General features: G+C 33.9%; 1 protein-coding gene across 1 annotated transcript; it reads left to right on the forward strand.

The window, feature by feature from the left end:
- The first annotated feature begins 385 nt into the window (after positions 1–385).
- LOC121408961 (SET and MYND domain-containing protein 4-like) lies at positions 386–21,660 on the forward strand. Its single transcript, XM_041600703.1, has 17 exons — positions 386–557; positions 2,073–2,232; positions 2,650–2,742; positions 3,174–3,297; positions 3,900–3,959; positions 4,394–4,430; positions 5,750–5,891; positions 6,349–6,470; positions 7,065–7,170; positions 7,617–7,874; positions 9,576–9,868; positions 11,687–11,760; positions 12,805–13,025; positions 13,959–14,040; positions 14,791–14,904; positions 15,532–15,655; positions 19,597–21,660. Exons 1-17 carry the CDS (start codon positions 409–411, stop codon positions 19,721–19,723), a joined length of 2,286 nt encoding a protein of 761 aa, XP_041456637.1. The 5' UTR covers positions 386–408; the 3' UTR covers positions 19,724–21,660.
- The last annotated feature ends 281 nt before the right edge of the window (positions 21,661–21,941 follow it).

Below are 21,941 nucleotides of genomic sequence, written 5' to 3' on the forward strand. Positions count from 1 at the left end.
GTATTCCATTCCTGTTTGGCAATATCATCCAATCTGAGACTCACAGTTGACTTAACCCATTTAACGTCCAAGACCATATTCTCAACACTCCACAGGTTAGACACCCCACATCTATCCAAAATGTCTTTTACTTTTACTATCCATGGTGATTCCCTATCATGAAGTTGACGCAAAAGCCTATAAATCATACTTGACAAATTAGATTTTCCATTTACACTTTGACGAATCCTAGCCCAAAAATTTATCATACGCTTTTCAATAGTATAATGCAAACTGACTCTTCCTAATTCACCATATGCCATGCAATTTGCAGATCCTCGACTAAGCCCAAGGAGGCTTTTTAAAAACTTCTTTTAAAACGTCCAATAAGCAGTATCATGATTCTGGAAGCGAGGTTGGCAACTGACGATGGGGGCTGCTTTCAACTTTCCAGAATTTCTTAACATCGCAAGTGAACTTTGGAAAAGTCAGTCTTCGAAAGAAAAGTATTGCATTCAGAATACATTTGAACTCGACAAGGATGTTATTGACGTAGGAATGAAAGTAGTCAACTGGAGGTGAGATGTGCAAGGGGTGCAAGTATCATTTAAACATTAGTTAAATAACGACGTAACGCACTCTATTATTGTGTAGTCCCACGCGTGTAAATTTGTGATGTGATGCAATAATATAAGCGATATCGAGTTGAGAGGCTTTCTAAGTTTATTTGCTTTGGCTTAGGGTTAGCGAGCTTAAATGCTATATAATTATCAACGACAGCGGTGTAAAACTACAAGAACCTTCAAGATTTATTGTGAACCTGGTCCCTGCGCATAAAGGAGAATGAAACCAGATAGCTTGTGTGAAAAAAGAAAAATCAAAGAAACAGATCAACCAAAGTTGAGAAAAATCGGACAAATGATAAGAAAGTTGATGAACTATAAAATACCCCAAAAATGTCACTTTTTGCTTTTTCTTGTTATGGTGATACAAACTCTCTATCCATAATATATTCTTTAAAAATCTGTATTACATGCCCTCCTATAGAAAGAATATATGATCTACGGATAGATGTGATAAAAGAGGCAATGTAAGTGAAATATATACTAAAGTAATGGGTAGAGTTGTTCACAGGTGACATCACACATCTTTGTCGCATTGAGGATCTCCATATAGCATTAGTGATCGCAATATTTGAATGCTCATAACCTCATTTTTTGTCTGATTTTTCTCAAACTTTCGTTGATCTGTTTCTTTAATTTTTCTATTTTTACACAAGGTATCTTGTACTAAAGGTTTCATTCTCCTTTAAGTTGAGACAAAAGGAGGAAACTAAGGAGAATTATGAAAATCAAAAGAGAGAAAGACAAAATTAATATAAAGACGAATAATTCATGATAAGTAAAAGGAGAAGAAAATAGTCTACATTGTAAAAGGATAGATCTAGTACAGGACTCTGTGATGATATTTTTTATGATTTTGATATTGTCATCACGGAGCCTAGACATGCATATGGGACTGTGCCTAGCAAACTATCAAAATAAGAAGGTATTTCCCTTCACGGTTAACATTAGAACTAGAAATCCTATTTTAAACTAAAATTTATTGAATTACATACCGTACCTTTATACACCTAATACGTATAAAGGTATGATTGTTCCCCCCCCCCCCCATAGAAAAATGAGAGGTTTCCTACAAGACAGATGTCGTGTATCCAATAGTAAACACTGCAAATACCATAGGTTTGACCCTTGAATTGCTTCGATATGACATAGCTTCGATGAGCTATGTTACGAAGTGCCGTTTTGAAGAACAATTCCTAGATTAAAATTATTATTTATTGAATAATAAATTTCAATATTGACTGGAAATTATTATTTTTTATGACAGCTACGAATCTTAGTTACTGCGGAGGTACCCATTAATTTCACCTATGTTGAGTGCAATGCATTTGAATCTCTTGCTGAATGAAATTGACATTGTATGAAGATTTCCTCTCTATCATCCAAAATTTATATAAAAGTTTGGGGTGCAGTCAATACATAGCCATGGTTTAACAGAAAATGTAATATTTTATTACTCATTCTTTTCAGGGATTCCAGCATTGAACACTATATTGAAAGTATCAAAAGATGTTTCAAGCTTCCAAGGTCGAGGTTGAAATCGACGTCAGCTGCTGAGGACAATAGACAAAAGGGTAACAGGCTCTTCCAGAAGAAGGATTATAAAAGGGCTTTAGAATGTTATACAAAGGTAAGGCCACTCCTGTCTATCTATCATGAGAATTAATAAATTGAAGTCAAAGACATCATACAGTAGTTTGCAGTACTTTCAGTATATCTCACTGATAATATTATATGATAGTTATTGATGACTTGTGATAACATTTGATATAACAATTAAATATTTCATGTCTTTCTGGTCTTTCTGTATCAAGTAGCCTGTCTTTTTGTTCTTTTAGTGTACAAACAAAAGTACTGTACTCTGTACTTATATTTTTTAATTGTCATTGTCAAGCTTCTGGATCTAGACTGTTACAACTCAGCACTTCTGCAAGCAAACTTAATTTATGCAATTTATTTGTGCAACCTTATAAGAATTTATTCTCTCTTTTATTCATACTTTGTTACAAGAGGTTTAATTGCCCTCTTACTTTTACTGTTATTACAGAGTGTTCAGATTGCTCCTCATGATGGATCAGATACATTAGCATTGGCTCATGCAAACCGGTCTGCTGCCCTCTTTCACCTCGGCCGTTACAAGGTATGGTCTGGAATATGACAATTTATACACATTACATACACTAAACACATAAAGTTTGGTTGTAAAGCAAGTGTATCACCAATTGTCCCATAGTCAGTATCCCATATAAATTCAAACAGTCACTCATGCCAAACACCACTTTGATGTAGTGGCGCAAGAGCTTAGCTGATAAAGCAATGTTTTGCAATCTGGCAACCCAGCAATTGATCCTCTGATTGCTTACTAACAACAATTTTTTTTTTTTTTTTAGCAGTCAGGAAAAATATCAACACCACTACCAATTTTATTCATTGTCAGATAACCTTTGACCTCATCTGGTTTAGAACAGCACAATCAATTTCTTCAAGAAAATCAGCATCATTCATAGCTTAAGATTAGACCCATGACCCTCTAAACAAATAATTTCCTCCTACTGTTGTCACTCTTTGCAGGCTTGTATCCAGGATATAGATGAAGCAATAGCGCAGGGATACCCAACTGATAAACACTACAAGGTGCTCCAAAGAAAGGGACAGTGCTTCTTAAAATTGAGATGCTTTGAAGAAGCAGAAGAAGGTAGGAATAATGTTAACTTTTCTAATGCAAGTCAGAAAATGAATTTTTCATTTACAAATTATTCAAATTTAGAGTACACCAAATAGATTTAGTAATGTAATTAAAACAATTGGCATTGTAACATGAAATATTTTTCTCTCTTTCTTGCTCATTTAATGAAATTCATGCTTATATGTAATTTTAAGTTTGTGACAGACCAATGGTGGTATTGTTTGAAGCTAGGAGCCCATCTCTCCATCTACATTCACATGCTACAAATATTTATTATATCAATTTAAATGATAATTCACAGTATGATCTGAAATAAAAGTTTTTTTTAATGTTTGATCTGGTGAATAATCCAAATACTTCTTTTGGTTTGATGCACATGAATCTGCCAAAGTCAAAGCTGTTTATCTGTTTGACTTAAATGCTTTGCTTGTTCTGGTCTGAAAAATAATCTTGACTAAGGCAATTATTTAATTTATTAAAAATCAACTTAGGCAGAATTAATAGAACTTTTCCTTGTAAATTTGTATTATATCAAATCTGGTTGATGTGTTTTGTGTGTATTATGTTTCATTCGGATTAATCATTAAACATTGTTTCTGTTTACCTAACAGAATTCTTGAAGGCTCTGCAATGCCTTGAATGTGTTGTTGGAGAAAGCAAAAGGAAACAAGGTATTGCTTGAAAGCTTTGTATTAAGTCTTTGGTTTTTAGTGTTGATGTTAATAGCGTGAAATAATGGCATGAAAATAATTTTCATCAAAATGAAAATGAATCCTACAAAAATAACTAAGATAAATGTGACAATTTTGATTAACTTTTTCATGTTTGTATACAGAATATGTAAACAAGTCTTAGTTTTATTTATCCCTTAAGTAAGTGAGATATAGTCCTATTACTTGGACAAATATTTGTCGAAGGGGGGGGAGTCCTCAATTTTTTTCTCTCCAGAATAGCTTTTCATGTTGTGTATAAAAGGGATTGTTCATTGAGATTGAGATTGTGATAATGTTCCACTGAACCATAAATAAAATTTACTGGGTAACAGTTTATGAATAACAATACTATTTCATTTTTTTTCTTGTGTGTTTCTGTTCTTCCTGCACAGAGGTAAAGACTTTACTACAGGAGAGCACCAACCCTTCGTAAGTGTGACTAACAGGATTATAGTAGTGACATGATACATCCTTAAGACCCTTGTTCTTGAAGGATGAACATGATTCTCTGTATATATTAGATACTCTTGTGGAATATGCTGATGCAAAGTGACTTGGAAATATTGATTGTAGTAGGGTTGTGTGGTCCAGTGGTTAGAGTATTGGACTCATATCGCAAGGTTGTGAGTTGGAATCCCTACTCTACCATTGTCTCCACTTTGATAAAAAGGCCTGAGAGTAATATCTGTTGTCTATAAGGTCAGCCACTATGACTGATTAACCTAGATGTAAAATGTTTCCTAGGTAATTGGTTATATTATATACCAGCTTGGCGTTTACCAGCAAAAATCCTGACCTGCCGAGTTTCTTCAGGAGTTATAAAAAACAGGAAAAAACAAAAAATAGTAATGTACCTAATAATTCCTGTAACATATTTGAATCTCTGAAATGACCAGAAATTTACTCTGTTTGCTGTGAGTCACTTTTAACTATGTATGGTACCAGGTGCGGATCAAGCTGGATTAGATACAATACCAATTTAGGGGCTATATTGTCTTTGCACAAAAGTCTGCATCAAAACTTTTTCTAATCCGACTGGATCCACCGCGCCTGTAGTACTACCCACAAATGTATGGCCCAAACATTTTAACTTTTTATTTGTTTCATATGTTAGCAGTGTACATTTTTCTAAAATAAGGTATTAAGAACTCACAATAATTGTTTTCATGTTTCCTTCAAAATGGGCCTGTAACAGAACATTCAAACATTTATTGTACAGTTTATTCATATGCTTATTGGTTAATGATACTCAAGTTAAATAAGCATAAAAATCATCCTACATTCAATTTTTATTCTTGGTATCAAGGGATCTTGGAGTTTCCTTTTAAAATGTTTAAAGTGTTTGATTGGAGAAATGGGTATTAGAGAATCTAGCATTGAGTAGGTTAATCTACTGTTTCTTTTCAGCTACCACCAGTCCATTGCAATGCAATTCTGCATAAAATGCACTTCAGGAACATATATCACAAAGGTTTGTGATCAATCACAAATATCAATGGCCAATCAAGATCATTTTCATCTCCTGGTATTGCTGAATACACTATCATTCAAAGAGTATAGTTATTTCAAAAACCCTAATGAACATTAATTTTGGTGTTATGTAGCCATAGACATATTTTTCATAGTTTATCATTAGTAGATTACATATTTTGAAATGTATTATAGATTTGGTCCTACCTCGTCTTCATTGCACTAGAATTCCTCAACAAATTTATTTACACATCTCTCTTGTGTTGCTATGATTTCAGAGTGGAAGATCAGCTCCTTTCATTGCCCTTTAATCTTAGTGATGAATCACATGAAGAGATCTCACAAATATCCTCCAGATTGGCAAATGCATCAACAGCAATCATTGCTAAACATCAGAAAGAAAAGGGTCGATACCTAGAGGTAAGAACATAAAAAATGTACATGTTGGTTATAATTTCTCCATACAAGATGTGCTATGTTGTGGTGAAATGCAATGAATATATGAGTGCACCAAATCATGAATTTTTCTCCAAGAGGATTGGTATCCCAGCACAAATTGTGCTTGTCTCTCTTTTAAAATCACGCTACTTGCACAAAAACAGTAAATTCATTAAATAAAAGATTCACATTAGATGGGTCATTTGTATTGAATGATATTGAGATCTTGAGGATTACATGTACTGTGTCAAGCCACTAGTAAATCAGTATTTCCTCGATTACTCAAATAACACCTCCATTCCGCTAATTTTTAGCTAGTGTCATTCATTACAGTGTATTATATATTTTTTACCAGTTTGAATGAGAAAAAAAAAGAAAATGAGAATTCTGATAAAATGAATCTCACTTTGTTTCATGTGTATTTTATTTTTTATTTCAGGCAACCAGAGACATAGAAGCCGGGGAACTACTCATCAAGGATAAGCCATATGCTGCCATCATCTTAAAAGAAGAAGAAAATTCCTACTGTCATCACTGTTTTATGCCATGCTCACCAATCCCGTAAGCAAGTTGCTTTATGTGAAGTTAGTCAAGATAGTTGAGGGAGATTGATATAAGATACAACAAGGACTTTTCAGGAAAATTTAAGAGCTTTTTGCATTGCCCCCAACACAATAATTGCCTGTAGTTTTGATCTGGTCTGGAAGCAATATTTTCTCCTTTTTTTCCTAGTAAAATTTCACCAAATTTATTGAAACATTTACCTTAATCATCAGAATGGCATGAATGATTCTTCTTCCACATAAAAATATTGTATTCTACCACAGAATCTGTGAAATACTACAAGAAACTCTACTTCTTACAAATATAAATCATGTACACTTATTGGTATTTTGTCACAATTTATTCAATGAAATAGAATGTTTAGTACATATTGCTATCTCTCCCTTTGAGCTAAAAATGTATGCTTTTAAAGTAAACACCCAGACCACTGATGTCTTGAACTCCTATCTGAGGGCTTTAGTAATGGGTATTAATAAAATTATAAATCTCCCTTTGGCTCTATGAGCTACCAAAATAGCCCAGCCTAGTTAGGGTCTTTTGTCAGGGACTTTTCTGTACTCTCTTAATGTTTCCTATTTTACCTTATTTTAGGTGTCCCAGCTGCACTTATGCTAGGTACTGTAGTTCTGAATGCAGAGCAGCTTGTTTGAGTCAGTATCACTCTGTTGAGTGTGGGACCAAGGAACTTCTCCAGCAGGTAAAGATCAGGGAAAAGTTCATAAAAGTTTCAAAGGAATCAAATCTATTCCAAGAGTTTAAATATCTAGTTGCATAATCAAAGATGCCAAGTCTGAAAAAAATAAGACACTCAGAATGATTTTGGAAGATTGTTATAAGTATGAAAACTTTTGGGTTTAAAACAGTTTTCTGAAACAGGTCTCTATTACTTTGCATTGACAATGTTTGGGTCACTCATTCCTGGATTAGCATTTGTATGTTAAGACATTTTTTCTCTGTATTAAATTTTTTTATTTTTTTTTATTTCTCATTAAACCTATTAAACCTTTGTGATATCATGAAATTTATTACTCCATTGATTTGGAGATATCTTATTTCCAACCAAAGGATTCCCTTTCACTATGGGAAAACACCATAAAACAGTACCTTAAGTGCACCACCAATGATCTTCCATATTTGTTACAGGTGAGCTTGTTCAGCCAACTTAGTCTGCGTATCCTCATCACTGCTGGGACAAAAGCACTCTCCCAACACATCAACAATTCCAAGACACCATCTTGCTCAAAGTCATCTTCAAAATCATCAACATTGTCGTCATCGACCTCATCGCAGACTCCCTCATCAGATTTTGTTGAACATGGCAAAGTTACTTATGAATCCATCCATGGTCTTGAAGCACATTGGTTTAATCATTCACATGAAGAGCTTATACAGTATGCTGTGGTGAGGATGTGATATGTGGGACTAGTTTCTATCACCAGACATATTCCTAAATTATAATGCATTTTTATGTAATCTTCTCTGAATCAGACTTGCAACTGTTATGTTCAATATGTCTCTGCTATTATTTAGAATGGTACCGTACAATTCAGGTTGGAAAGTTGAGTATTTTTTACACATGATTTCTTTTGTCTTCTTGGAGCTAACAAGTACACAGTTTGCATTACTGTATTTTCCGGTGTATAAACCGCGCCTTTTTTCCCTCTTTATACTCATGAAATAATGTTTGGGGTTTATACAAAGAAACAACAAATTTTGTTTGGAAAATTGACTTTGTTTTGTCGGTGTCATCAATTGCTTATGTACCAACAATTATACAGGATATTTAATGTATAATTATTTGTTGGTTACTAAAAACGGGGAGTATATTTTGCCTAGTTTTCTTTGGAAAATCTTCTTTGTAAAGATAGGTTTATATTACTTGTTTAACTACTATTAATTTAAAAATGTAAAAAAAAAAAACCTGATTGTTTTGTGATGAAATTTTTTTTTCAACTAAAATTGCATGGGAAATGCTCTTCGATAGGCATGTAATCGTAATTGGTTATTAAAAAGGCAATAAATATTGTCCTTTATTCTCTATTTCTCTCGTTTTCCCTCAATATTTAAAAAAAAAAAACTTCCCCTTTTATACCATAATTTTGATATAAAAAATGCCATTTTTATGGTCACCTTTTCCTTAAAAAATGCTGGTTTTTGTAATGAAAACTTATTTTTTACACCTAAAAAGTGCATTGAAAATGCTTTACAATAGGCATGTAATCGTAATCGATCGTAATCAGTTAGATAACAGGCAATAAAAAATGTCCTCTATTCTTCATTTTTTCCCCTCACTTTCTCTCAACATATTTGTTTTCTTTTTCCGTTTTCAGACCATAAGTTTGATATACAATACTGCCATTTCATTGCCTTTTTTTCTTTATTCTACAAAGAAATAATTTATATTCTTTGAAAAATAAAGTTAAAGAATGAAGTAACCATTTTTTAAAATACAAAAATTAGTAATATATCTTTTGGTCTGTTAACATCTTGCTAGTTAAATTTGCTCATCCAAATGATTACTAAACTCGGTTTGCCAATTTTTTTTTTTAGACTCCCGATTTTGGGGTGCAGTTAATACACGGATGCAGTTTATATCCGAAAAATATGGTACACCAATATTCAAAGATAGAGGTAGTTTCCCTGTAATACATTTTTTTTTCATTTTCAATTAATCCAAATATGACTGTGTCATCTGCATATTTAAGTATGTGAGTAGATGGGTAAGTTGACATACAGTCATTGGTGTACAGGGTAAAAAGGGTTTTAGAGAGGACACACCCTTGTGGGGGTACCAATGAATGTGGTAAGTTCATTGAAGAAAATGCTTTAGACGCTGGCCTTCAGTGTCCTCTCATGGAGGAAATCTTGAAGACACATTATGAGAGATGGCTGAAAACATAGATTTTGTAATTTTCCAGAAATGTATATGATGCATAACAATGATTATGGGTGTATTGAAGTGATACCTCAACACCTAACAAGGTCAGTCCTAAAACCAGCATCATTTATAGTTCAGTGTTGTGGCTTTGTGTAAAAACTAACACCTGCTGTGTAGACATTGAACTTAATCCTTCATTTTCCTCTTACTCCTCCATGCAACAGACTTCCATTTTGCTTGCCAAGTGCTTCTACTCAAAGCTAGTCCTACCAGAAATCTGCGAAACCATCTCTAAAGATGAGATCATCACGGAGTTGGCATCGCTCCTTCTACTTCACACCAGACAACTGAAATCAAACTCCCATGCTATCACCCATGTGCGGTCACCTGAGAAAGGAAACACAGCAGCAAAGTCAACTGGGATTATAGAGGAGATATCGCAGGTACGGATAGCGACGGCGGTCTACCCGACAGTGAGCTTGATGAACCATGCTTGTCAACCAAACGTCATTGCCAGGTGAATGATCGTCATTTTTAAAGCTTGTTTTTGTAACCAGTGTCAAGTCAAAGAGTGGTAATTTATTAAAATCAGTTGGAATTTTGAGATTGATCTCAATTATTTACTCCATATGAGTTGGTCTCTTTTAAAGGTCAAGTCCATCTCAGAAATTTTTTTATTTTAATCAATAGAGAAAAATAAGAGAAGCATAATGCTGAAAATCTCATCAAAATTGGATGAAAAATAAAGTTATGACATTTTAAAGTTTTGTTTTTTTTTCACAAAAAAGTTATATGCACAATTCAGTCACATGCAAATGAGAGAATCGATGATGTCCCTCACTCACTGTTTCTTTTGTTTTTTTTTTATTATTTGAATTATACAATATTTCAATTTTTAAAAATTTGACACTAAGGACCAACCTGACTGAACCATAAAATGTTAAACGATAGTAACTCCACATGTTTAGGGCAAAATAAAACTTTGTTTCACAGGACAATGGGAGAAAATTTGAATATTTCATATAATAAAATACAAAAGAAATAGTGAGTGATGTCATCAGTTCCCTCATTTGCATACCGACTAGGATGTGCATTTAACTATTTTGTGAAATTACGCGAAATTCAAAAATGTCAAAACTTTCTTATTTTACATCCAACTTTGATGAAATTTTCAGCATTGTGCTTTTTGGATTTTTCTCTTTTTATTCCAATTAACTTTTGGTGGGTGGACTTGTCCTTTAAACTATCTATTGATTCTTGATCAATTGCTAATATGACCAAGCCCAGAATTGTGTGAAGTGTAGTATATTGAGGTGATCTATATCAGGCTGTTCTGTTTCCAATGTCGTTTTTATGAATTTGACCAAGACCTGGATACCTAAAGATAATTTTTCAGCAACCTATGTCCCCGCTGAAAAGAAGCATTAAGTGGTAGAGTTGTAATGACATATCCTGATTAATTTTAGCTTTAGATAGATACCATGCTTTAACCCTAAATCTCCCGGGGTATTTTGATTCTTGTCATTACCGGGGGGGGGGGCATTATAGCCCCCCTTAAGATCTCAGCCGCGGATTGCGCGATCACAACGAAAATTTGCATGATGGTAGAGAATGGTGTAATCCATGCAGTTGCATTGGTAAATTTCACTAAATTCATATATTTGTATTTTGTATGAATTAATTATGCTAATTTATTCATGAAATCATACTTTTTGCTCTGATTCACTAAATAAAGCTCCTAGAAAGCTATTTATTGGTGAAAATATTCTTTATAGCATTCCTAACATTTGTCAATTAAAAAAATTCTGGTACCAAGAGCGATTTCTTATGTATTTTATTGTTTTTTAAATTTCTTATTTATTTCTTAGTTCTTTTACTTTTTGTTTTTTATTCTTTTTTCAATGGAAATCGTGCCAGACTTAATTTTGATCATAAATATGGCAAAATTTATTAAGTTTGATCAGTAAAAGTAGAAATAATGATACATTTATGAATTTTGGCTAAATACACAATTTGCATTGGATTTGTACATGAAATCACGTTTTTGAGCAATTGGGGTCTGACATGCACTTACATAATGTTGCGTAATGTCGTAACCGCGTACCCGGGCATCACAAATTTGGTCTCAAAATTTGCGCGTGACTTGAAAGTAAAAAGTCAGTGAGCAGCGAGGTCAAAAAATTTTATGCGGCAGATATATCGCGAAAATTGTCGAGGGGGGGGGCCATAATGCCCCCCCCCGGGAGCATTAGGGTTAAACAGGTATTGTATACTTTTGAACTTATAAACATATTTTTGAAAAACATTCACCTTTTCCTTTATTATTTACTATCAGTTTCAGAAAAGATATCATAAGTGTTAGAGCTACAGAGATGATCAGATGTGGTGATGAAATACAACATTGTTATGGTTAGTCCTTGACAGGCTTGTAGATTTCTTGATTTTACTGACTTTTTAATTACTGTCAATTCTGAATAAGTCGCCCTTTTCTTAAAACATTTTTTTTTAAAAGAGTGCAAAGCATGTCTTCTCAGCCAAATTTCACCAAATTCGAACGGATATATATGAAAAAAAAAACATTCAACTTCAATAGACAGTCCTTCCTCTTATTCTATTACAAGAACACTTAGTATCTGTTAGATCAATCAAGTAGTATGCTAATTCAGAGACAGTCTTTAAACAAAATTTCTCATTCACTTTGAATAATAAGCAAACAAACTTATGTATGTGAAGACAATTTCTCAAATTCTTCATTTTAGTTCAAATTAAGTCATGGTCTAAATTTGTGTTAAAATTATGGAAAGCTGAAAATATTTTTTTTATATTTTATTTTCACTGGAGGTTATTTATTTCCTATTTGGGTCTTTGATAAGAAAAAAAAATATTCTAGGAATGATTGCAATAGTTTATAATGAGTTATATGTCAAAAGAGCTAATAAATTAGGAGATTTGTGCCACGTGTGGCTATCAATGGTGAAACTGCTGATTTAGCTCATTGTTAAGCAGAAGCCAGAGTTCAGAATATGGCCACATATAGCAAACTATCACTTCTTAGATGATTGGAGTGGGCTATCTTTCTATAGTTAGGCTGAAGAAAGATACCATATAATGCCTCATACATTCACATTGTGTAGGAATTGATAGTATGTCTCATTACAGAAAAGGGCCATTATGTGCTTTATATTCTACCTTGAAAACTACATGAATTCTACTACAGAAAAAAAATGTATACTTCACTGATTAATTTATTATGCTCAAATCCCCAGAAGAATTTGAAATCATTGGTTTAATTTCCAAACTTGGTACACATATGTTACAATTTTTTTCACTCAAACTATTGATATTGCATTATGAAATCTCTACAAGAAAGAGATCAATGAAAAGTACTCTAGCAAGGCACAGAATCTTTCTTCATAGACAAATTGTTTCACTGTCTTCCACTTTAACCCTCAGGACCTCAGGTCGGTCACATGACATCATCGGACAGGCAGGAGGCGCTCTTAAAGCAGTACTGCTTCACATGCTGCTGCAGAGCTTGCAAGTCTCATCCCAAATCTAGCGAGAAAGAGAGGGGTGTCCGCATCAAATGTCCTCAATGCGGTCATCAACTCAACTTCGAGACAAGTATGTGTGGACCGTGTAATGTGAGATTTGATTTGGTGACATTATTGACGGTAAGCAAGAAAACGGACACATAAGGGCTTTATATCACACAGCTTTGTTATTAATTGTATCACTAATTTTTTTTTATTGCATTGATCATTAGGTGCAATTAATTGTACAATCAACTCTATATTAACTACTATGTTTGGTAATACCATACCCAGATATGTACATATGTACTCTGAACTATTTCTTCATTAGAGATCATGCACAATAAAACCAAACCCACTAACCGAGTGTGTTAGAAGGCAGGTTTTATTAGATGATATAAACAGCAGTACAGTACCGGTAGTTTGGCGAAGGTGTTAATGACAACCATGAAAACAAAAATTTTGAATATTGAATATAATGATTTTATTGATCATGGTGGTGGCATGATGACTCAATGATATTGACATAATGATGATGATGATAACAGTAATGATATTAAAAAGTAGTTCAACAACATCTAATTATAATGATTATAATAGCCAATTTTTATAAAGCGCTTTTCCCAGAAAGGCCCAAAGTGCGTTACAACATATTATTACCCCGGTCATTGGATTCATTTCAATCAAGCACGAAAAGTGCACAATTTCCACTCCCTGGGGAGCATTCCTTGCATTCATCGCAGCCACATTATAACGCTGGCAAAATCAAACATACAATATCTTTCGCATCCTACTGGGTACCCATTTAGCACCTGGGTCGAGAGTGGCAAAGTGTGGATTAAGGCCTGCTAAAGGATGCTAGACCGCGGTGGGATTCGAACACACGACCCTCTGTTTACAAGAGGAGAGTCAGAACCAATACACCACGGCTCTTCCAGTATCTAGTTACTATAATTGAATTTCCTTTTGTGGTCAATAATAGTCTTCAAAATGGGAATGTTATTTGCGAGAAAACAATTTAGCATCAACAGTATATTGCCCTTGATTTTATATGATTTCTAATTTCCAATACAGATGGCAACACAAGCTATGACTAAGATATCTGAGTTAGTACATGAATTCTCAGCAGTAGAGGGCGACAAAGCACTAATGAGAGGTGAGAACCAAATGATTATGATCTTAATCTTTATTAAAAAGAATTCTTTATTGTTTACCTACTCTGTCTTTGCCATATTTTAAAAAATCACCCTGTTCATTACCATATTTATGCCGATGATATACAGTTTTTGTCTCTTTTCCACCGGACCAAATTCAAGCTTTCCAAGCTTTGCACATTTTGGAAAATTGCATTTCTGCTTTTGACACCTGGATGAAATCAAATTCACTGCAAGTGAACCACAGTAAATGTGAGTTCCTGCTTTTTGGCTCCGAATCTCAATTAAGTAAACTTAACATAGACTCCATCTTCATTGCCGGTAATCCTGTTCCTCTCTCTGATTCATGCCATAATCTTGGTATCATTTTTGATTCCCAAATCTTTAAAATTGAATGCATTGACTATCTTCTGCAAATAATCATGACATCCAATCATATGATCAGTCACTAAGTCATGTGATACATGACCTATTTTAATCCCCTCTTCTGACATTTTTCACTCTAGAAAATTTTCCACATGAAAAAAAATCTAGTAATCTGATTAGAAACCTGGGGCCTGTTGTAGAAAGAATTGCGTTAAAATGCAAGTCAAAATATCAAGCGCAAGTCACGAATACGGGTGCTTCACTGGCTGAAAATCAAGTTGCCCAAGATATTTTGAGTCACAACTTTTTCTGCAATGGGCCCCTGGTCAGAAGCTTTGACCACCTGTTTGTAGAAAAATATAGAAAAATAAATCTTCTATTTACAGATGTTGTTTCAAGAACAAAATGCTGCATCGAAGAGTTAGAGCAAATCGTCGTGACACCTGACATGAAACTAGCCGAGGCATATGACTTCATGGCCAAATGTCACGCTATGCTGGGTATGTATGTCATCTCGGAATTAAATAATGTATTTTCAATAAAACCAAAAATAATAATTTCGCAAAAAATTAATCATAGTTAAAATTAGTTTATCAATGTGATATTGCCATTCAATATTTCTCGCTTAATTTTTTTTCTCTCTATGATTCATTACAGTTGTATGACATCTAAAACATTTTTTGAAAGCGAAAGTTCTCAGTTATGCCATTTTTCACTGAAATTTCAGATTTAAGAAATTGTTTTTACAGTATTGGTAATTATAGTTGAGACACCATTTTGTTTAGAGCCATTCTCTCATATTTTTGGGTCTATGTAAGTCTCTTCTGCGTCTTGACTGAGAAACCCAGTTATCTCCTCTGAAGACACATATGATCTTGGAAATATGTAAAGATGAATTGTGTCATTTAGTCCTTGACAATTGTTATAAACTACTGAAATTATCGCATCTAATTGGTTGATTGAAAATTTGTATCTTAAATAAAAAAAAGCAAGATGCTCCTTAAAATGGGTCTTTTTAACTATTTCCTTTCCTCTACTATGAGATTTATTTATGATTCATATTTATTTCATAATTTTTGTGTCTTTAATGTTTTATTCTGTGTTGGATATTTGTATTGGGTTTCTAGATGAGTTCAAAGAAGCTGGTTCATGGTTAACCAAGTCAATCCCAATGATTGAATGGAAATATGGCAGGGATTCTATAGAGGTAGCTAATGAACTCTACAAGCTGGCACAGATATACTTCAATGGGTAATCCTTCTCTTTCCCTCTATTTATCTTTATTGCCTTTGTCTCTTTTTCTTTTACATTGGTTTCCTTTCTTTACATTTATCTCTCTTATTTTTTTGGAGAGGATTCAAGGGAAATTTCATCTTTTGAAATAAATTGTATTTATAGGACAGACATTTCATTGTGACTATGTTCAGTGCAAGCCATTCTCAGGAGTCGTAGGTAATTATACATCTATTTTTGTTTCCATTTTACAGTTGATCAGGTGAAAAAGGATGGGAAAAATATTATCTTTCAAAGCATGAATTAGATATAGTACAGTTCAAGGTTGCTTTGTGCACCAAAAACCTTCCTAATTATTCTTAATATATTGATACAACTGTGACACACTTTCTATTTAATGGAAATGAACATGAACAATTCCCATTTGTTATCTAAAGTCACAATCTCCTTTTTGCGCTCTGAATCCGCTCACCAGATGGTGGCAATGTTTGTAGGTCAACATTACATTGTTGCGGCAAATCACAGACAACGTCACTATACGTGCTTATAGTACAGTTCAAGGTAACTTTGTGCACCAAAAACCTTCCTAATTATTCTTAATTTATTAATACAACTATAGAAGTACTCTGACACACTTTCCATTTAATGGAAATGAAAATGAACAATTCCCATTTGTTATCTAGAGTCACAATCTCCTTTTTGCGCTCTGAATCCGTTCCCTGGTGTGCGGCGATGTTTGTAGGTCAGCATCGCATTGTCGCGGCAAATCACATACAACGTCGCTATACGTGCATGTCCCGCATTGTAGAAATAATCATGTACTGATTTGAAAGCCATCTACTTTAGGTACAATAGGAAAAAATCTGTTTTTAGCAATTATACACATTGGGGGTATTGCTGCAATTAGGGCACATCCGTTAAAATGTCACAAATATGCACTATCGTGTTATGAGGTCGCATGCCCTCTATGTTCTGTTTCTGAAAGGTTTTAAAGTGATAGTGTGTTATGGAATCATCTCCCTAAAAATCCAAGACAGTATCAACTTGGCTATTATTAGTGATTTTATGGTTGCAAGCCACAAGTTTAAAGACAAAAAAAATACATGCGCTTAAACACAAAGAAATTGTTGATTACTTGGGTTATTACAGTATACAATATAATATTTTCAGGAGAAATATTTTACAGTCATGGCAAATTGTAACCATACCTTAGAATTAGTTATTTCTGGAATAGTTTGATGAGTCAAACTCTGTTGAATCATGAAAACTAGACTAAAACTAAATTGCTCTGCAATTACTCATTGATTGCCCATTTTCATATGACCTTTATGAATTCTTGGTAAATACAAGTACTTTGATGGTCATTTTTGTTGGATTTTGTTTGAATTCATTTTATTATTATTACCACACTTGGAATTGATTAACGTGACACATTAGTCTGATAGCTATACAATTAATAGATAGCTATACTATATTAGTTTCTCGTTTATTGCTTACAGGTTTTTCACAGGATCCATTGGTGTTTTGTCTTGTTCTTCACCTTAACTTAACCTTTCACAAATTAGACTGCTTTTCCCATCCATGGTTTCCAGTGGAGGGGGTCATGAACCCTATCTCTGATATTATCGTTTGACCTGCGGTGCATCTCCATGCTCCATTGGTATAATCGACCTCCCTGTTTCATCGCCATTGAAGTTCTCTTGGAGGTGCTATTCATTTGCAAACCAGCAATGTTCTCACATGAGAGCGGTAGAGGCGTCTTTCACCCACAGTCTTTAGTCAATGTTCCCTGCAGGCAATTCATGTTCAAAGCCAATGAACTCATTGATGTTGTAAAGGGGGTGAAAATTGGGCGGCACCATTTGCGTTTGTTTTTATAACATCCAATCAGCGGAATGTTCTCTCATTGAAGCTCTACCGCAGTATATCAAGCACGTGCAAGGGGTCATGATGCTCTAATCCATGACTTCAGGGCTACTCGCGGCTGCGCAGATCAGGGGATATTCATGTGACAATGATAATATACTAATGCCATTCTGAAATGTGGTCTTGCCATCTGTGTTTGGTATGTGAAATTGCATCATTCAGAATTATCCCCAGAAGAGGAGCTTTCTGGATTGGGTTGTAAAACTGCCATTTGTATTTTTTTTTCATGAAGTTGATCAGATCTTCATTTTGTTTTTGAGAAAAATGTCTTGTTTTTAACCCTAGCTCTTTTTGCCATTGTTAGGAAGATCAATCTTGAAGTTACTTTTTTACCAGGTGATCTAGGTTTTCTTCTGGTAATATTATAATAATAGGTTATAGATTTAACGTATAAAGAGCTTATCAAATATTGGGTGTGCATTAATGCATTTGCAATGACAATCAAAGTTGAATGATAGCGTGTTCGAACCTCATCATTATCCAAAATCTTCAGACATTACAATATTCAGATCATTAATCACGCTCTAAATTGTTGATTTATTTAACGGGAGAAGATTCATGCAAAATGTAATCTATATCCTGCCTTATTCTTTATGAATACCTCTTCCTGTTTGTGTCAAGCTAAACTAAGGAAAGAATGTTGTTTATCTAATTCCTGAAAAAAAACTGTATTCCAATTTTTAGAGACAATACTCAACGGTAGGGTGTATCGTTGGTTTCCAACCATAATCCGCAGACTTGCTTATTTCTTTCAAAGTGGAGTGTTTTATCTCAGTTTTACCTTTTTGAGCCATGCAGGAAGGGCATTGCAGGACAGTGGTATACTTTCTAGTTCATCTTTTGCAGAAAACAGCTCATAAACCTCACTTTCAATGCATCCCATTTTAATGTATGCCCATTCAGCTCCAAGCTTGGTTGGAAATATAAAATACACCAGTCTATATAACGTGTTGTTGGCTAATCAATTATTAATCGGGGAGGAGGAGAGATGAAATATTAACAATCATAACAGATTAAGGGATTATAGGTCACTGCTTAGCAAAAGAAATGAGGTGAATGTCGAGTTTTGAAATGGAATGTTCATAAGTGTGTGGTTTGGGTTGTTAGTTACTGAGGGTGACTCCAACATTGTCACGAAAATGCGGAGTTGTTTGTGGGTGCCGCACTCTGTTGTTATTTGCTATCATTTTTTTTTCTTCCTCCAAATTATCCCTGTTTTTTAAACCTCTTTTGTGTGCAATTTTTTTCTGTTATGCGCAAGGATTATAATCAATCATGCAAACATAATGACGCGTCATTGTTAGTTTTGCGTATGAAGAGCCCGGTATGAAAAGCGGTACATACTTCAGTACATAATTCATTAGAAGGGAGTGGAAAATGTATATTGCACCTCCTGAATGATATTTTAATATGAACTAGTTTACAAGGAGTGTCATATAAAATAGTAGTGAATATCAATTATTGAATTAACAGACAAAATAAAGAATAAAACAAGCATATTGTATTTTTGAAAAGTTCAATTAAAGTTAAGTAAAGAGACTTTAATTAGTGTAGAGGTAGAATCTACATTATTTTATTTTTAATACTTGTTGTGTGGGAATTACCCATTTGATTTTTCTTTGTTGAAGATTATTCAACATTCAGTAGTCAGTATACAAAGAAGAAAGAATAGTGAATATATCTACAATGATAAAATAAAACCTTTGCTCTCGTTTAAATATAGCAGCAAAAAAGGTTATAGTTCTGTCAACATAAACTTCAGCATTTCAGACATCAAACCATGTCACAAAGACACAGTGAATTGTTTTAGATTATGAAAAGGTATAAAGTATAATTAACCAATACAAATTATATCCTTGCAATCGAATACACATATCAATACATGATCTTCAACCTGCCCATCGTAGACTTCTTGGATGCAGTTTTGCATTTCGTTCATGTAATAAATAATCTATTGTTTTCAATTTTAGTTTCATATTAAGTCAAATATTATGTAAATGATGTCATTGGTTGTGTCTATTTTTTTTTAATAGCGAGGAGGTTGCTCCAGCAACGGAAGCTATAGACAGAGCCCTGGAACTATTTACACGTCACTATGGCAACAACACCTGTGAGGTTCAGGATCTAATGAAGATGAAGCTCTGTCTGAAGTTATTCTGACATAGCACCCCACTGCTTGGATCCTGAAAGTGACAATATATGTTTTCTGTAGATGTTTGATTAAGGACGAAATCTTACATGACTAGTTGGAGCATACCAGTACTGTCTTCATAGCCATTTGATTGGTGTCTACAGATAATTTTCTGCAAGCGAAGGGTCCTATTTTGTAGGCTGAAAGCAAATAATATGCTATTGCAATTCCAGAGGCATTGGGAATAACTTCAAGTACTGTCTTATCATTTCATTCATTTGTGTAATATGTTACCTGATATTACACTGTGCAGAATGATTGTCAGATATTCTACCAGGAATCTACAGTGTGTTGATTTCATCACAAATATTTTATTACATAACCTTTACATGTGACGGCAGTGTGATGCATATGAATCCATTACCGGTAAATCATATTATGAAACGGATCCAAGAATGTAGCCAATAGGGAATGTGTATGCAAGTTGAATGTGGATGATCTAATTCTGTGCATCCTCGCAACCATGCATTGATATAATGGATGTCCTCAAGTGCGCTACATATCCCCCAACACACTTGCAACTATGCATTATTGGTAATTATATTCCATGTACTAAAAATCATGCTATGTACTATTCGTCAAAAGTAAGTCACATTTTAAATCATAGCAAGCTATCAAACACGTCTTTCAAGCTAATAAGTTTGATGTATAGAGTCAAAACAAGCATTACCAATATCTGGATTATGCACAAAATAAGTGTATTTTACTGTGTACTATGTGTGTACATTAAATAAGTGCAACACACTGTCATTTTGATATCCACTTTGGTTGTACTAACAGAAATAAATGGCAAGTTTTGGGTGGTTGCAAGTTGGTTACAAGGGGAATATTATGGAATTTTAAGAAATACATTGACTTTTACTTCTTCATATTGATCTGTGTTAAGATATCAGATGAACATGCTGCTTATTTGTGTTAACATATGTTTTTGCCCTGTGTTTAAATACGGTTTGGATACTCCATATCTGCGGCATGTATTTGCACGTATCTAAATCATTTATCATTTACGAAGTAACAAAGATTTCGCCGTAGGGTACGGACTAATGAGCGAAAGACGTGACTATCTTTCTTAAGCAAAAATATAGAGGAAATCATTTTCCATGACTAACGACTTTACTGTTTACGCATGTATCGTTTAAGAATTATATAAATCATCTACCCCAGATATTATTAAAGAGAGTTGAGATATTAAAGTCAATACCACAAGGTGGAAGATTTTGAAATGCTCTTTATCCTTATTGTGAAATTCAGGAGGAAATCTGGATGAATTGTATTCATAATGAATCATTAATTCATTAATCAGTCATTGAAACACCACAATGTTTTCTTCTCATTTTCCTTCTCGATGTACATATTTTTGCCCTTTTCTGATGATTTTAAGATTTTTTTTCACTAAAAGTTATCAAAATATTTTAGGGGTTTCTTTCTATTCTTATAACCATATTAATTTATTATATGTTATGGTTTGCTGATGATATTATTGACATTACTTGAAAAGCTGTGGATGCCATGTTTCATTTCTGTGGAATGAAGTTACCTTTAATATCATTAGGATGTATTGGTTAGGGTCTTTTCAGGCACACAACCAAATGCATGCGACTTCTTTTCATTTGTCAAATGTTCCGGAATAGACATTTCAAAAGTTTTCAGTTTTTATTTATCTGGTGGCATGGGATTACGTGCACACAAAAAAAATAGTCACAGAGAAAAATGACTTCATGCCACTTCTTTCCTTTATTAACGCCTTTTAATTTGCCTTTAAGCCAAATTTATCAAATTCAATCACTCCGGATTAATTTGTTTTGCTTCGTAAGCACTTTGAAGAATAGCATGAATCGTTGTTATGATAACAACATCGGGTTAAAGAATGACAGAAATTGCTGTTAGGAAAACACCATCGTGTGAGCCTCAAAGCAAAAATGAGATTATGGGAGAATGCTCATTCTTCTTCAGAGAATATATTTCATATGATTTGCTGAAGATATTAACCTTGTGCAGCTTGATAACTTCTAACCAACTGGTAATAAAAATATTCTCCAAATAGGGTCAGTATGAATATGCAATAGCTTGAATGCCATACAAGTAAGGATTCAAATATAAATGTAGCAGGTCTAGGAGATTATCAGGGGGATGAAGGGGGCAGAATTAGACCATTTTGTACCCCCTCCCCGTGGAAAAATAAATATT

Source organism: Lytechinus variegatus, chromosome 2 (assembly GCF_018143015.1).
Source record: "Lytechinus variegatus isolate NC3 chromosome 2, Lvar_3.0, whole genome shotgun sequence".
Taxonomy (NCBI): Eukaryota; Metazoa; Echinodermata; class Echinoidea; order Temnopleuroida; family Toxopneustidae; genus Lytechinus; species Lytechinus variegatus.

Excerpts from the sequence above, each read along its gene's own strand:
- LOC121408961 (XM_041600703.1), top strand. The coding sequence starts at position 409 with ATGGGGGCTGCTTTCAACTTTCCAGAATTTCTTAACATCGCAAGTGAA. Across the intron at positions 5,892-6,348 it reads AAAAGGGTCGATACCTAGAG|GCAACCAGAGACATAGAAGC; the intron begins GTAAGAACATAA and ends TTTTTATTTCAG. Across the intron at positions 15,656-19,596 it reads GCACAGATATACTTCAATGG|CGAGGAGGTTGCTCCAGCAA; the intron begins GTAATCCTTCTC and ends TTTTTTTAATAG.